Source organism: Seriola lalandi, unplaced genomic scaffold (assembly GCF_002814215.2).
Source record: "Seriola lalandi dorsalis isolate HSWRI2012SDOR001 ecotype SW California unplaced genomic scaffold, Sedor1 jcf7180002054959, whole genome shotgun sequence".
NCBI lineage: Eukaryota > Metazoa > Chordata > Actinopteri > Carangiformes > Carangidae > Seriola > Seriola lalandi.
In genome coordinates, this window is record NW_019525510.1 from 255,343 (window position 1) to 269,118 (window position 13,776).

At 38.7% G+C, this 13,776-nt stretch overlaps 1 protein-coding gene across 1 annotated transcript; it reads left to right on the forward strand.

Moving 5' to 3' along the window:
- Positions 1–1,436: 1,436 nt before the first annotated feature.
- On the forward strand, positions 1,437–12,948 carry cstf3 (cleavage stimulation factor, 3' pre-RNA, subunit 3). The gene is made up of 20 exons (XM_023395243.2): positions 1,437–1,642; positions 2,289–2,393; positions 2,565–2,660; positions 7,523–7,555; positions 8,579–8,676; positions 8,782–8,848; positions 8,937–8,971; positions 9,055–9,181; positions 9,294–9,371; positions 9,496–9,658; positions 9,977–10,086; positions 10,220–10,336; positions 10,425–10,643; positions 10,740–10,842; positions 11,051–11,120; positions 11,208–11,403; positions 11,516–11,666; positions 11,876–11,970; positions 12,091–12,151; positions 12,367–12,948. The coding sequence occupies exons 1-20, from the start codon at positions 1,616–1,618 to the stop codon at positions 12,564–12,566; spliced, it is 2,151 nt and encodes a 716-aa protein (XP_023251011.1). The 5' UTR covers positions 1,437–1,615; the 3' UTR covers positions 12,567–12,948.
- The last annotated feature ends 828 nt before the right edge of the window (positions 12,949–13,776 follow it).

Consider the following 13,776-nt stretch of genomic DNA (forward strand, 5'->3'; position numbering starts at 1 on the left):
ACTACATTCTATAAGCTCATATATATCATATACACGAGTTTTCTAAAAGCTTTGTATGTGAGGAAAAAACAGGTCTTCTTCACTTTTGATCAGATAATTGCTCTGTGGTCTTTTGCTCTGGTCTGTTTCAGGTTGTTGACCAGATTCTTACAAGCGCGCGCTCTCGGTGGCTATCCTTTGTCTCCCCCTGTTGGCCAGCATGGCAACCAGCATTCTGCAGTACAAAAGGAGCTTTTGTTGATGTTGCTGACACATATTTTGCCATGTTAGTTATGATAACTAATCGTATAAATAGTGTATAGTCTTACTGACAAAATGGCTAAAGGGTCAAAACATAAACATTAGGGATATGAGTCGTAAACATCCGTCTATAATGACCATACACAATGACCACTGCAAGAAGCCACCTACAGACCAAAATTATAAGCTTGCTTTACAGTTCGTATGAATGACATGAACGCACCTGCTTATAAACATTGTAAAACATAATTTAATTAAGCGATATCACACGAAAGGGAGTGATGTTGTACCGAATATCAGCACGGCTGTGATTCAGTCATGATTACAAGACAATCACATCCGTACTGATATTCAGTACAACATCACGGCCTCAAGTGTGATATTGCTTTCATACAACAGTTCTATGAGAGCCATATTAGTTAAATAAGCAACAACAGATTATGATCTGTTTGTTTATTGTATCATTTATTTGGCTACGCAAACACAAATAGTTCCACAACTGGACTGGTACTGACTGTTGCTAAGCAACACATAAACATTTCCCTGACCTACACACTGCACATTAGCTTGCTACTTTGCCTACACGTTACCTCAGGTGTGCAATGGAGTACCCAGGCCTTTTCCATTTTCTGACGATCATCAAATGTTATTTCTGGAAATATTCATCTTTGCAAAGGTTGTTATAATCTGAGATAGATAACGGCCGTTAATGTAACGCCAATTAATGGTTAATAGAACACCTGTAAAGCAGAGTGATACATGTAGTTCAGTGCTGTTATACTTTAGATCAGCACTCATTTGGAATGCCCCTCGTCCAATCAAATCACTTGGTCGGAATTAACTGTCTACATGGGGCATTTATATTTTACTTGACATTTTTCAAGCAAATCTCTCGATTAATCAATGAAAAAATTAGCAGATTAATTCATTAGATAATTAAACTCATAGTTGCAGCCTATGATTGTAGCACTAGTGGACGGTTTAGTTTCAAAAAGTCATCACTCTAGTGGGCCTGCTTGTTTAAACGTTACGTAATAATTTACGAATAGTGCGAGGATGCATTGCACCATATAATGTGTGCTGTCAAATTTTATGTTGCTTCAGCTAGTTTGGTTTTGTGGACATTCATAATTTTATTTTGAAATAATTGGCACCGGAAGTGTTATTGTTGTTGCTGTTGGCGAAACGGAACACAAGTTTCACGCCATTTTGAGGTATCGGCCGGCCGTTGAGCAGCTAGTTGCTTGAGGGCAATGTGATCGACCCTTTTGAAGCTATGCCGATTACTTAGTCGTTTTTTAAATTGCCATCACGTTATTATTTGAGCGTTCATCCAACTGATTTAACATTTCTAACCTAGATTACTCTTCCAGCCATGTCCACCGAGGGAGCAGCCGACCAGGTAGCTACATGCAGTTCTGCTCAGGGGCAAGCTAACCCTCACTGAAACGCTAGCATCATTTAATTTGTTTTTTTATTCGGGTAATATTAGCAAATAAACTCTGTTACAGTGTACGCATTATGTAGTGACTTTTTATACGCCAGTAGTAGCTTGTATGACACATTTACGCAGACAATTCGTGATTTCTATGGGTTCGTCGTAAAGCTCCAAGTTTAGCTTGTCATGCGCCATATTGACTGGCTAGTTGTAGCGTAGTTGCTACTTTTGGTTGACCATCGTTAACGCGTTGTGCTTACTTAATATCACCTACATCTTACCTTGGCATTAACATACAGATACCGTTAGTTAATCACCTTTAGTGGTTGTAGTTTTCACTGTGCTGGGTGTTCCTCAGTGGTGCCAACTATAAGGACATAGCTAGCTAGAGTTAAAACGATTGATTTATTTACAAACCACAAGCCAGGTGTTCCTAATGGTTTTAAACATTCGGCGGGGGCATAGCTGATAATTTACGGTCCCGTTTATCAATACCCAGCCAATCCCAATACCATCAGCCCGTAGGCCCCTAGAGTCATTACCACAACATAACCTTCACAGTCTGTTCAGCAGCATAAATCTTTTGTCCTTTGCTTTTGTGTTTTTGCAGGCGGCAGCAGAGTATATTCCAGAGAAGGTGAAGAAGGCAGAGAAGAAGTTGGAAGAAAACCCATATGACCTTGACGCATGGAGCATTCTGATTCGAGAAGCACAGGTTTAGTGACACAGAGTTGCATTCCTGGGGTTAAGCAAACTGGGAATAAGGGGTGGGGAGGGTAGTGGGGCAGGGGATATAAATTGTTTAAATACACTACATCTTTTTCCCATATGATTGCTTCTTAATATATTAAATAGTGTGCATTGTAAATCCATTCTTCTTCTTTAGAACCAACCCATAGATAAAGCAAGGAAGACATATGAGCGACTTGTCACACAGTTCCCAAGTTCTGGCAGATTCTGGAAACTATTCATTGAAGCTGAGGTTAATACTTTTTTTTTTTTTAGTGTGCATGGCTGGGAATTTTCTAACATGATCAACAATGTGATTTTCACACAACCAAACTGTCTCTTACTTCAATGAAGTTTAAAGTCACAATTCTTGTTTAGAATCCCTAGACCTGGCTACTTGGTTGCAATTATCAGCTCTAACTCAAAGAGTTTTCATCACAAGTGTATTATAGATGGGAGAAAGGAATAGACACTTTGACAATTGAAAGCTTCTACCTACCTGACAATATCCTATACAATAAATTACCTGGATTGAACATAGATGTAGGATAATGTAAAAATTATCAGGTTCTAGCTAGAGTCATTAAGAATTGTGCCTTTAAACACAAACAAAGGGGAAAATAGCTCTAACCATTTCTTTTTCAGAAAATTCTTATGTTCCCAGGATTTAAAAAAAGAAAAAAAAACATTTATCTGCGCCATATTTAAATGGGGTAAAGTGCATTTGTTGCATGTTTGATCTGCAACAGTATTAAAACTATTTTAATGGTATTGGAGTGCATTAGCCTTTTATTCACTTGTCGTGTCAATTTATTGCCTCCTGTGTCATTTCTTTCGGGTAATTTTATAAACAAATATTTTGATTGTGTGGCCCATTCTTTCCTTGAGACATATCCTCCCCACTCCTCCTGAATATATGAGCAGTGACCCATTTGCTTTAATGCCACCCACAGGCTTTGATCTTATACAGTCAGCTACTGATAGGATGATTCATTTTCCTTTTTCCCATTATCATTTTTGCTAACCTGATGAACCTGATGATTTTCTGATGCCCCCCAACTCTGCCGATGACTGCTGCAATTGGTGTTAAACACATTGCTTGCACAAAGTTGCACATTGTCATCAATCATCAGAATTGAGCTTCTAGTTAAGTCCAGTGTGTAGGTCTGGGAAATGATTACCTCTATGCTGCTGTATGTTGAGGCTGCATTGGTTGTCGTTTGTTGTTGTGTGCTTGCTCCCATGTGTGAAGCTATCCCTGGACATATTATGTTGGGAAAATGGTAAAAGAACACATTGCTGCCTTTTCCTACTGGACTTGGCTTTTCAGGAACTGTTCTTAATAATTTAGGCTAGCCAACAGTAGGCACTAACTGTACTTGTGCCAGTAAAGCATCAGTAGCAAACTCTAGATGATTTGTGGATCATAAGAATATGCAGCACATCACGGAGACGGTTCAAATAAAGCAGATTGAAAGATTTGAACATCACTGAAGCTTTATTTTTCTGGAAGGCAGGTACATTGTTATAGGTGACAAATTTGAAGGATAGTGTCCAGCTAAATGACAAATAATGTTTTTTGTTATTAGGATGAAATTTTAAAAAAATTTCTGAATTGAAAAGGCACATTGTACTGTGATCGTTATCGGGTGGGTATGGTTAAATTTAAACTCACCTGCGGATCTTTAGTAAATAAGCTTTAGCAGACTGTTGTTAGTGAGTTGCTAAACCCAGGAATACATAATATGATACAAAACTGTTAAAATAATAATTAGGTATATGTTCTGCATTGTCAGGTGATTAAGTGGTTAATGTTAAGGTTAATGTATTTAAGTTGTAATTGACAAGTTGTGCTTGTGCATGTAGCCCGTGGTTTTCTTTTATTGGGTTCTTACCAAATATATATATACTCAGCTAATAATAGTTAAGGGGGAAGTGGGTGGAAAAAGGCAGGGGCTAGGGACCAGAGTCAAATTCCTTGTACGCATAAACCTATTTGGCCAATGAAGTCGATTGATTTGGAGCTTATTATACTTGTGTGTATTTATTTTCAACTTCTTTTCACCTTATTAGTATTATTAAATACCTGCTAAACTTCAAACCACAATTTATTCCAAAACACAATCTAGGTATTAGTTCAGCATATTTGCATAGAGGTTTCTGTTTGCTGAAATGACACATTGGTTATCTGAGTCGGCATGAAGCTTGTTTTTTTTTTTTTTTATTCCTGTTGAAGATTTAAAAGCAGATAGTGACATTTTCAAAGTAGTATCCAAGGCATGTATTGGTAGGATATTTTAATAGTTAACACTTCATTTGTAACTCATAGTATAAAGACACTTCTTTATCTGGTAAGTATGTGTGTGGATAAGCTCTTATCTTTCCCCTTTATTTGAACTACATCATAGAAGTACGTTAGAACTATAAAATTACCAACCCAAGATGAAAATCCTCATAGCCTTACTAAACATATTTATGCTAAATTCTCCATATTCTGCAATTTTTTGGGTGGGGAGGGGTGGTCACAAAGTACAAAGCAGTAAGTAAGTGAATAGTCTATCCTTGTGTTAGTGTGTGCACATTTTGCTCTCTTGAGATTTTACAAAGACTTCATTTGCATAAAAGTTGCACACTAGGCAAATCACACCTAGTCCAAAGAGAGAGAGTCCAGCTCTCACATTGCATTCACTGAAACGCCCAGTGCACTGTGAGAAGTGTGCCCTGGGGTGAAGGTTGCCAGCACATGTTGACTGACACAATGGTGGAGGTTACTGTCGCTTTATGTTTTAGCCCCATAGCATGGGGTTAGGAAACACGAGAGTATATTAAGGCCAACGTCCGCAGTCTCAGTGTTTCAGATTATCACAGGTTATTTGTTGTAATTAAAAACACATTTCTGCCAGTTTTTAAGGATTACATCATGGCTAGTATGCTCTATGATAAAGAAAAAATGTAGTTTTTATTTTAAGGGAGAAAAACAGCTGGATCTCAGATCATCTTATAGTCTTTTTTCTCAAATAAGGAAATGTGACAATCTCATGTCTTGTATTTGCAACATTGTATTTCATACTAATAATTGTCTAAAAGTGGAATTTACTGCTTGGTTGTAGAATTGGTGTATGTTTTCAAACTTGCTAACTGCAATGTAGAAAGATTATCATTCAGTACTATTTGCATTTATGGGCTATAGGACCTAAGAAAATTGGATTTCAGTATCTCTTGGAAACTACTGTCCTGTTTCCACCTAAAAAATTGGGTTGGTCAGAGAATTTTTCAGGCTAGTCATCTTTAACAAATCGTGAAGATTATGTAATGGTTTATTTTCCTAATGAAAATGAGAGATTACTGATCATACTGAACATACTGGTCATTTCAGTAATCTCTTTCCGCATCTTACCTCCCCTTATCAACTTTCCCTCCCATAAGGTGGTTGTGTAATTGTTAAGTTTATACTTCATTATTCAACGTTATTATGTGAATTTTCTTTTATTATATTAAAGTAAGTTCATAGTGTGATCACATAGGTGTGTTGTTAACTTTTTTGTGGTAGGCATCTTCAGTAGAATTTGTGCTTTGAGTCTGTTATGTAAACTGCTACTAAAGACTCCCCCTTACAACAGCTGATAAATATGTACTAATGTAGCCCTCCAGGAGGAGAATCTAGAAAGTCTTGTAACCATCTCACGTGACTCATCTAAATATTTCTTACTCATATCAGAATCTAACTTGTGCTTATTATATAGCTGCTCCATTTCAGTGTAGCATATGAAAACGTTAGATTTGCATCAGATGTTGTACAAGCTCAGATTTTAAAGATTCTGGGAACTACTTATGATTCTGTCACATGGATTTCATACTTCTACATCAAGTAACGAGTAAATGTGCAACGTTTTGCTTAGAAAATCATGTATTTGATTGTGTAGTTCTGATTATTAAAAAAAAAACATGCTGAAACTGTTGTAACTAAAAATTTCAGATTCCAGCTTGTATTTCTGAGGCATTATATAATATTTGCAGGCAAATAATTAAAAATGCACATTTTTATTGGGAGATGCTTTTTCTAAAGCACACATATTATGTCTCCCTCTAATTATAGTCAGCTTGGTCTCTTTTTTTTTTTTAATGAAGGTGAAAGCTTAATGTGACAGATGTGCTATTGCGGTGCTTGGAATGAGCAAGTAATGTAGGTCAGTCTTTTTTAGGGATGGTACCCTGAAGGCCCTCTAAACTGCATCACATCTAGTTTTAAGAAATTATTTCCTAGACGATACGCTGATGAGTGGGTCTAGTGTGGAGGCTTTTTTCCTGTTTTGTTGGTCAGCCAACACTTTAAAATTTTGAATTCCACTACTTTGTTCATTAGTTACATAAATAACTAAAACAAACTTTTCATCTTGAATTGTTAAATGTAGCATGTTCAATGCAGAAGAATTTAAGTTTTTAGTTTGTTTTTTTTTGGCTTTTGAAAAAGTGGAAAGTTGAGAATTGACAAAATACAAAGGGAGAGAGTAATCGAACCAGGGATGTTGTAGTCACATTATATGAAATCTGTCACTACCAGGAAAGGTTTTAATGCTGCTTTTATACTTTGTAGAGCACATTAACATAAGCACAGTGGGATAGGATCAGTCTACCAAACGTAGCTAATACCAAAGAAACGACAGCCTCTCCTGTCTGTACTGCAGGATGCTGCGAGACTGTTGCTTCAGCTCATCAACACTAGGCCATTTGAAATTCATTCCTGCAACACTGTTTACCAAGGCAACAGGCTCGCCTAAGGCTGTGAAAGGAAGTGATTTAAATGTCAAATACTTGTATTTCTCAGATTATGAGCGTCTTTTTCCACAAAGTTAATATTTAAATTCTGCATTTTGATCTTTTTGCCAGGATTTTTTTCTGTAACGAGGTCACTGGTGCTTTTCTGGGTCATGTGGCGCAATCTACAAAGAAAATAAACCCCTTTTTTTTTAAAAGTAATTTGTCATTCTTGTGTGAATTTCACTTTGTTGATCGCGTGTGTGTGAATGGTTTCATTTGCATGAATGCATGTTCCCTGTAAGGTTTAAAAGTAGAGGAGACTTTTGAATTAACATTGCATTTACACTCTATTTGCAGATCAAGGCTAAAAACTATGACAAGGTAGAAAAGGTAAGTGTCCATCACACTCACGAAAGCTGACTAGTATTATTTTCATATCTGGGAAGGGTCATCTCACTAAGGGTTGTCTCACTTTTTCTAATCAAACTAGCTGTTCTCTACTATAAGAACCTTTTTGTGATTTCCCCTTAGAATATGCACACATGCTATTATAGTGTACATTTAAAGTCATCAGTATATTGTAAGGCATCTGAAAATGAATGTGACAGGCATATCATTTGGTGCAGTCATTTCAAACAGTTCATATACTTGCAACATTTCGAGTTTAAGTCCCAGAATCAAAACAAAATTATTATTACATAATTTAACAAACTAACAAAAGGAAGTGTGCAAGTTTTGAGAAAATGTATTTTGAATATGAATGCAAGGCCTTTGAAGTGTGAGTTGATTCCATGCTTACTGGTTTGCAAACATCTATCACTTTGTGGTCCTATGACTTTAATATAGGATAATATCTTGTGTTTTATCTCTGCTGGTAACACCTTTCAACTGATCGCACTGGAACAAATCAACCTCTGCATTGGTGTGTTCTTCAATCATGCTGGGTTTCCATGCTTTTCATAGATTCTGTGAGTCCTAACCTAAAATGTCCACTTTGTTCAGTATTTACCTGAATGACAATGCAACGCATCAAGACATTTGTATCCCTCAAACAATCTGAGTTTGGAGGAGCTCACTGAAATGTGGGCCACATCTGAGGCCTGTCTATTGAAGCAGGATAAGTGGAGTGCACTAGCTGTGCTGAGGAGACACCCCCCCCCACCCCCTATATGTGGGCATATGGGCTGCAGTAAAAACCGCTTTTCTGGGCTTTCCATGGTGCAGTTGTTAATCCTCCTACATGGGATCTACCACTAATGATCAGCAGGCTAGTTTGAGCATGGGATTATTAAACCAAACAGTTGAAACACTGAGGGTGGGTGGTTGTCTTGTAGAATATACACAGAATATATAAAACGAGTGTTTGTGTCTCTATTCCACTTATTTTTATCCTTCCATACTCTCGCCCCGTAGTTGTTTCAGAGATGCCTAATGAAAGTGTTGCACATCGACCTGTGGAAATGCTACCTCTCATATGTTCGAGAGACCAAAGGGAAGCTACCCAGCTACAAGTAAGAAAACATGCTGCATATAGTGGGGTGAACTGAAGGATGTTGACATACTCTGTACTCTAAAATACACATTTTACTTAATCCAGTTATTTTTATTCTTCTCAGAGAGAAGATGGCCCAGGCTTATGACTTTGCCCTGGATAAAATCGGCATGGAAATAATGTCTTATCAGGTACACAGATGTGAACAATGTATTTGTACTTGTGTATATGAGTTTCTGTTAACTGCTGTCACCTAAAAGCTAGTCTCTCTTCTCACAGATTTGGGTGGACTACATCAACTTCCTCAAAGGAGTGTAAGTATTTATCTTGTAATATTATGAGACTTAAACTGCATCAGCCAACTCTGAAATGACATTTGCGTTTGTTGTTTTATCAGTGAGGCTGTGGGCTCATACGCAGAGAACCAGCGAATCACTGCAGTACGGCGGGTGTACCAGAGAGGCTGTGTGAACCCCATGATCAACATTGAGCAGCTCTGGAGAGATTATAGCAAATATGAAGAGGTAAGAGGCTGACCCAGGTTCTAACTATGCGTTCGAACACAAGAAGTTTTAGGTGTTTAAAGGCACTAGAGAGTGATGGAGTGCTTGACCGACATCTCTATTTCATAACCAGGGGATCAATGTGCACTTGGCCAAAAAGATGATTGAGGATCGAAGCAGAGACTACATGAACGCCAGGAGAGTTGCTAAAGTGAGATTATCCACACAAAGTGTCACGATTATACACTGACTTGTTCTGAATCTTTGTGCTATATATTGAAGTCGAGCTTTCTCTGTAAACTAATATAAACTGTTATGTGGTGTGTGTAATTCAGGAGTATGAGACTGTGATGAAGGGTTTGGACAGGAATGCACCCTCAGTACCCCCCCAGAACTCCCCTCAGGAAGCCCAGCAAGTGGAAATGTGGAAGAAGTACATCCAGTGGGAAAAAAGCAACCCATTGCGCACAGAAGACCAGACCCTCATCACAAAGAGAGGTTATTATTTGTCACCAAGATATATTGGGTTGTGTTAGAATTTGTAAATCTTCGCTATATATGCCTCCAGTATGTCCCAAAATGAGTAAATGAATATGCCTCAAAAGGCTGGTGATTTACAGTAATTATGCTGGTGTGTGATTTTATTCATTTTTTGAACATTATTCAATGGAGATAGTCTGAGTACAATAGATCTTTGTCCTATAGGAATGCCGCCACTAGAGGGCACAGGTCGACACTTCTCTCCCCACTCATGATTGAGTATTTTTTACGAAGATGAGATATTGTCATGAATTGCTGTCCTGTTCTGTGTTGCAGTCATGTTTGCCTATGAGCAGTGCCTGCTGGTGCTTGGCCACCATCCTGACATATGGTATGAGGCAGCACAGTACCTGGAGCAGTCCAGCAAACTGCTGGCAGAGAAAGGGGTGAGAGATGAAACCTTTTTCACACTCAGATTTTATGTGAAATCGACAAAGACCTGTTGAGTATTTTTTGGAAAAGTCAAACATGGACACAAAACAGTTGTATAACACTTATAAATTTTTTTTTTTCTCTCAGGATATGAATAATTCCAAGCTGTTCAGTGACGAGGCAGCTAACATCTATGAACGTGCCATTGGGACTCTTCTGAAGAAGAACATGCTTCTGTACTTTTCATTTGCTGACTATGAAGAAGTGAGTGCCCAGGTGCTTATTCAGTCGTAACCAAGACGGTGAGAGACACAGGGACTTATCAGCATATTTCTTTTTGCCGTCCTCACAGAGCCGCATGAAGTACGAGAAGGTCCACAGCATCTATAATAAACTGTTGGCCATTGAAGACATTGACCCCACGCTGGTCTACATCCAGTACATGAAGTTTGCCAGGAGGGCGGAGGGCATCAAATCAGGTCGCACCATCTTCAAAAAGGCCCGGGAGGATCCACGCACACGCCACCATGTTTACGTGACTGCAGCACTGATGGAGTACTACTGCAGCAAGGTGAAGACACATATAATCACATTTAGTTTATGTATGGTGTGACCAAAATCAATCTTACATTGTTTTTTAATAAACTCTTTTCATTTTTCCCGACAGGATAAATCGGTGGCTTTTAAGATTTTCGAGCTTGGTTTGAAGAAATATGGTGACATTCCAGAGTACATACTGGCATACATTGATTACCTCTCACATCTTAATGGTAGGTAAAGTGTAATTAAAGGCACAGAATGTAGGAAATATATTTTCTTTGCTATTAATCCATTAATCTAAGACATTGTTACAAGGATATTGCTTTACATCTAATACAAATGTTTGTTGATGACATTTGATTCTATAAGGAAGCAGTGTTGTTTTAGTATCAGCTGCGTCATACTGATGGAAAAAAAATGTGCTTCTTCTCTCTCCAGAGGATAACAACACCAGGGTTCTGTTTGAACGTGTCCTCACCTCAGGAAGCCTGTCACCAGAAAAGTCAGGGTAACGTCAAGTATTTAAATAAGTTGTCGTAAAAAATTGATATCTCCAATGATGTTCGTTCACTTTGATTTGTCTTTCGCTCCTCAGTGAGATCTGGGCTCGGTTCCTGGCGTTTGAGAGCAACATAGGAGACCTGGCTAGTATTCTGAAAGTAGAGCGCAGGCGTTTCACTGCCTTCAAGGATGAGTATGAGGGCAAAGAAACGGCTTTGCTCGTAGACAGATACAAGTTCATGGACCTGTATCCCTGCTCTACCAGTGAACTCAAGGCCCTTGGATACAAGGTGTGTATTTTGCCCTTTGTTGAGGGAACAAAATGCATCTCTTGCTGCCAAAACAGTTACCCAGAGCAAGCTTTTCTATGATATTTAAACATTTTCAAATGTGTGTTTGCAGGATGTGTCTCGTGCCAAACTGGCAGCACTACTTCCAGAGACTGTGGTGGCGCCCTCTGTGCCTACACTGAAGGATGAAGCTGACCGTAAACCTGAGTACCCCAAACCTGACACCAATCAGATGATCCCCTTCCAGCCACGTCACCTTGCCCGTATGTAGTCCTTAGCTGCCCGAACTCTTCCCTCAAATCCACTACATTTTATGATACATCAGTGAAACCCTGTGTTTGAGACTCATGCCCATCACACAACATCATTAGTCTTTATATGTGTTGACATCTTTTTTTGCTCTCTCTTCTACATTGACTTGACGCATAAAAAGATTCATCTTTGATGCAGCCTCTTGTGTTTCTCCCCACAGCTCCAGGTTTACACCCTGTCCCTGGTGGAGTTTTCCCAGTCCCTCCAGCTGCTGTTGTTCTAATGAAGCTGCTCCCTCCGCCTACATGCTTTACTGTGAGTAGCAGCAGCTTAATGCTGCCAAGCTCATATTTACTGGTAATGAACAAAAAAGGAACGCAGCAGGGGTTTTTTTCTGCTAGGACTCAAAGAATCTGTGATTGTGTCTTGCTGCAGGGCCCCTTTGTTCAAGTGGATGAGCTCATGGAAACTTTTAGGAGATGCACACTTCCTGAGAGTAAGTTGCTTTTGTCAGCACTTCAGAGGAATCCAGACCAGAATGTCTGTTTTTAGCCACACTAGCAACGTGGCTCTGGTGATGGAAATGTCAGTCAGATGGTCGGTCACCTACCCCACGATTGGCCCAGCACTGGTCCAAAGTAAACTCATTGTGTTAAGATGTTATTCTGCCCCCTATTTGACCTGTTACTGATGCATTTTCTGTCTTTTTAGCTGTTGATGCTGCTGTAGAGCTGATCACTGGCAGACAGCCCGATGCAGGAGGGGAGGGCAATGGATCCATGGAGAACCATGCTATTGCCAAGTCACTCAAGAGGCCTAATGCAGACTCCGATGAGGAGGATGACAAAGGAGCTGTGGCTCCGCCCATACATGACATCTACCGAGCACGCCAACAGAAGAGGATTCGATAAAATAAAACAGAGTGAAACCAACAAGAATGTAATCTTAGTAGCTGGTCATATGGGGTAAACGTACATGTCCATACTTCAGAGTGTCTCACAGATTATACATCCTTTGATGTCTGTACAGAAGACGAGCATACATATACACAAACTCACACAGTCGTACATACAGTATGCACACTTGGGTGTTCTTGTGGCTTTTGTTTGTTAACAGTTTTTATTTTTAAAGACTGACCATTATACTGTAAAAAATTTTTAATTCAACTGTTCATTTTGGCACACAGTTCGGTTTTGGCCTTGTGATCTCCCAGTGATGGCAAAGTGGAATTAAGCTTTTTTAGATAACTGGAGGAAACACAGTTGTTTCAATAAAAGTGGGGGAAAAAATCAACCATATTTGCTTTGTTTTTGTTTTTTGACTTGCTTTATGCTTTAATCCCACCTTTCTCTGAGTGGACATTTTATTAAGACATCTTTAGCACAGCAATGCCAGGCCTTATTATTGCCACTAGATGGCAGTATGACGCTTAGTTGTTGGTCTGAAAGGTTCAATCATCGGTTGAAATAATCTGATTCTCTCTATGGAGGATAACAGAATCTCAGGTTTAGCATTATCCACTTATTATCAGAAGAAGATCATTTTGAAAATGGTCTGTAGTTGAGCAAAGAATGTGTGCTGCTGCATTGTGGCTATGTAAAACAAACAAACAAAAAAATATATGTTTATTGTAGCTGTGTAAAAAAAAAAAAAAAAACCCTCAGAATTAGCTCTCCAATCCAGGCAGTTCTTAAACTCTACTTCATATAAAAACATACAACTTACGTAAAGAATGTTTTTTTAATATTTGCCAGCTGCTGGTTTTCACATTGTACTGATTGCACCATTATTTGTCTGCCCAGCACAGCCTTTGTTCTGAGCATGAGGCAGCCTATCTCACCTATGAGTCTATTCACAGGTAACACTGTGACATGAAACAGTTTCCACAGAACATTAGTCTACTGCCACATAATGAAGTCTGAATTCTATTTTGAAATTTGCATTATTTTAGAAGTCTCTGCCTATTGCTCTTAGAAACTAAAACTGACTGTAAAAAACAAAAGCATATATCTATGACAACGTCTTTACTTTTGTGGTTGTTTGTATTCAATAGTTTCTGAATGATAAACGTGAGAGAATCATTTGTTTCCTTTAAAGTGTTTTAGTAGAGCTCCCCACCAA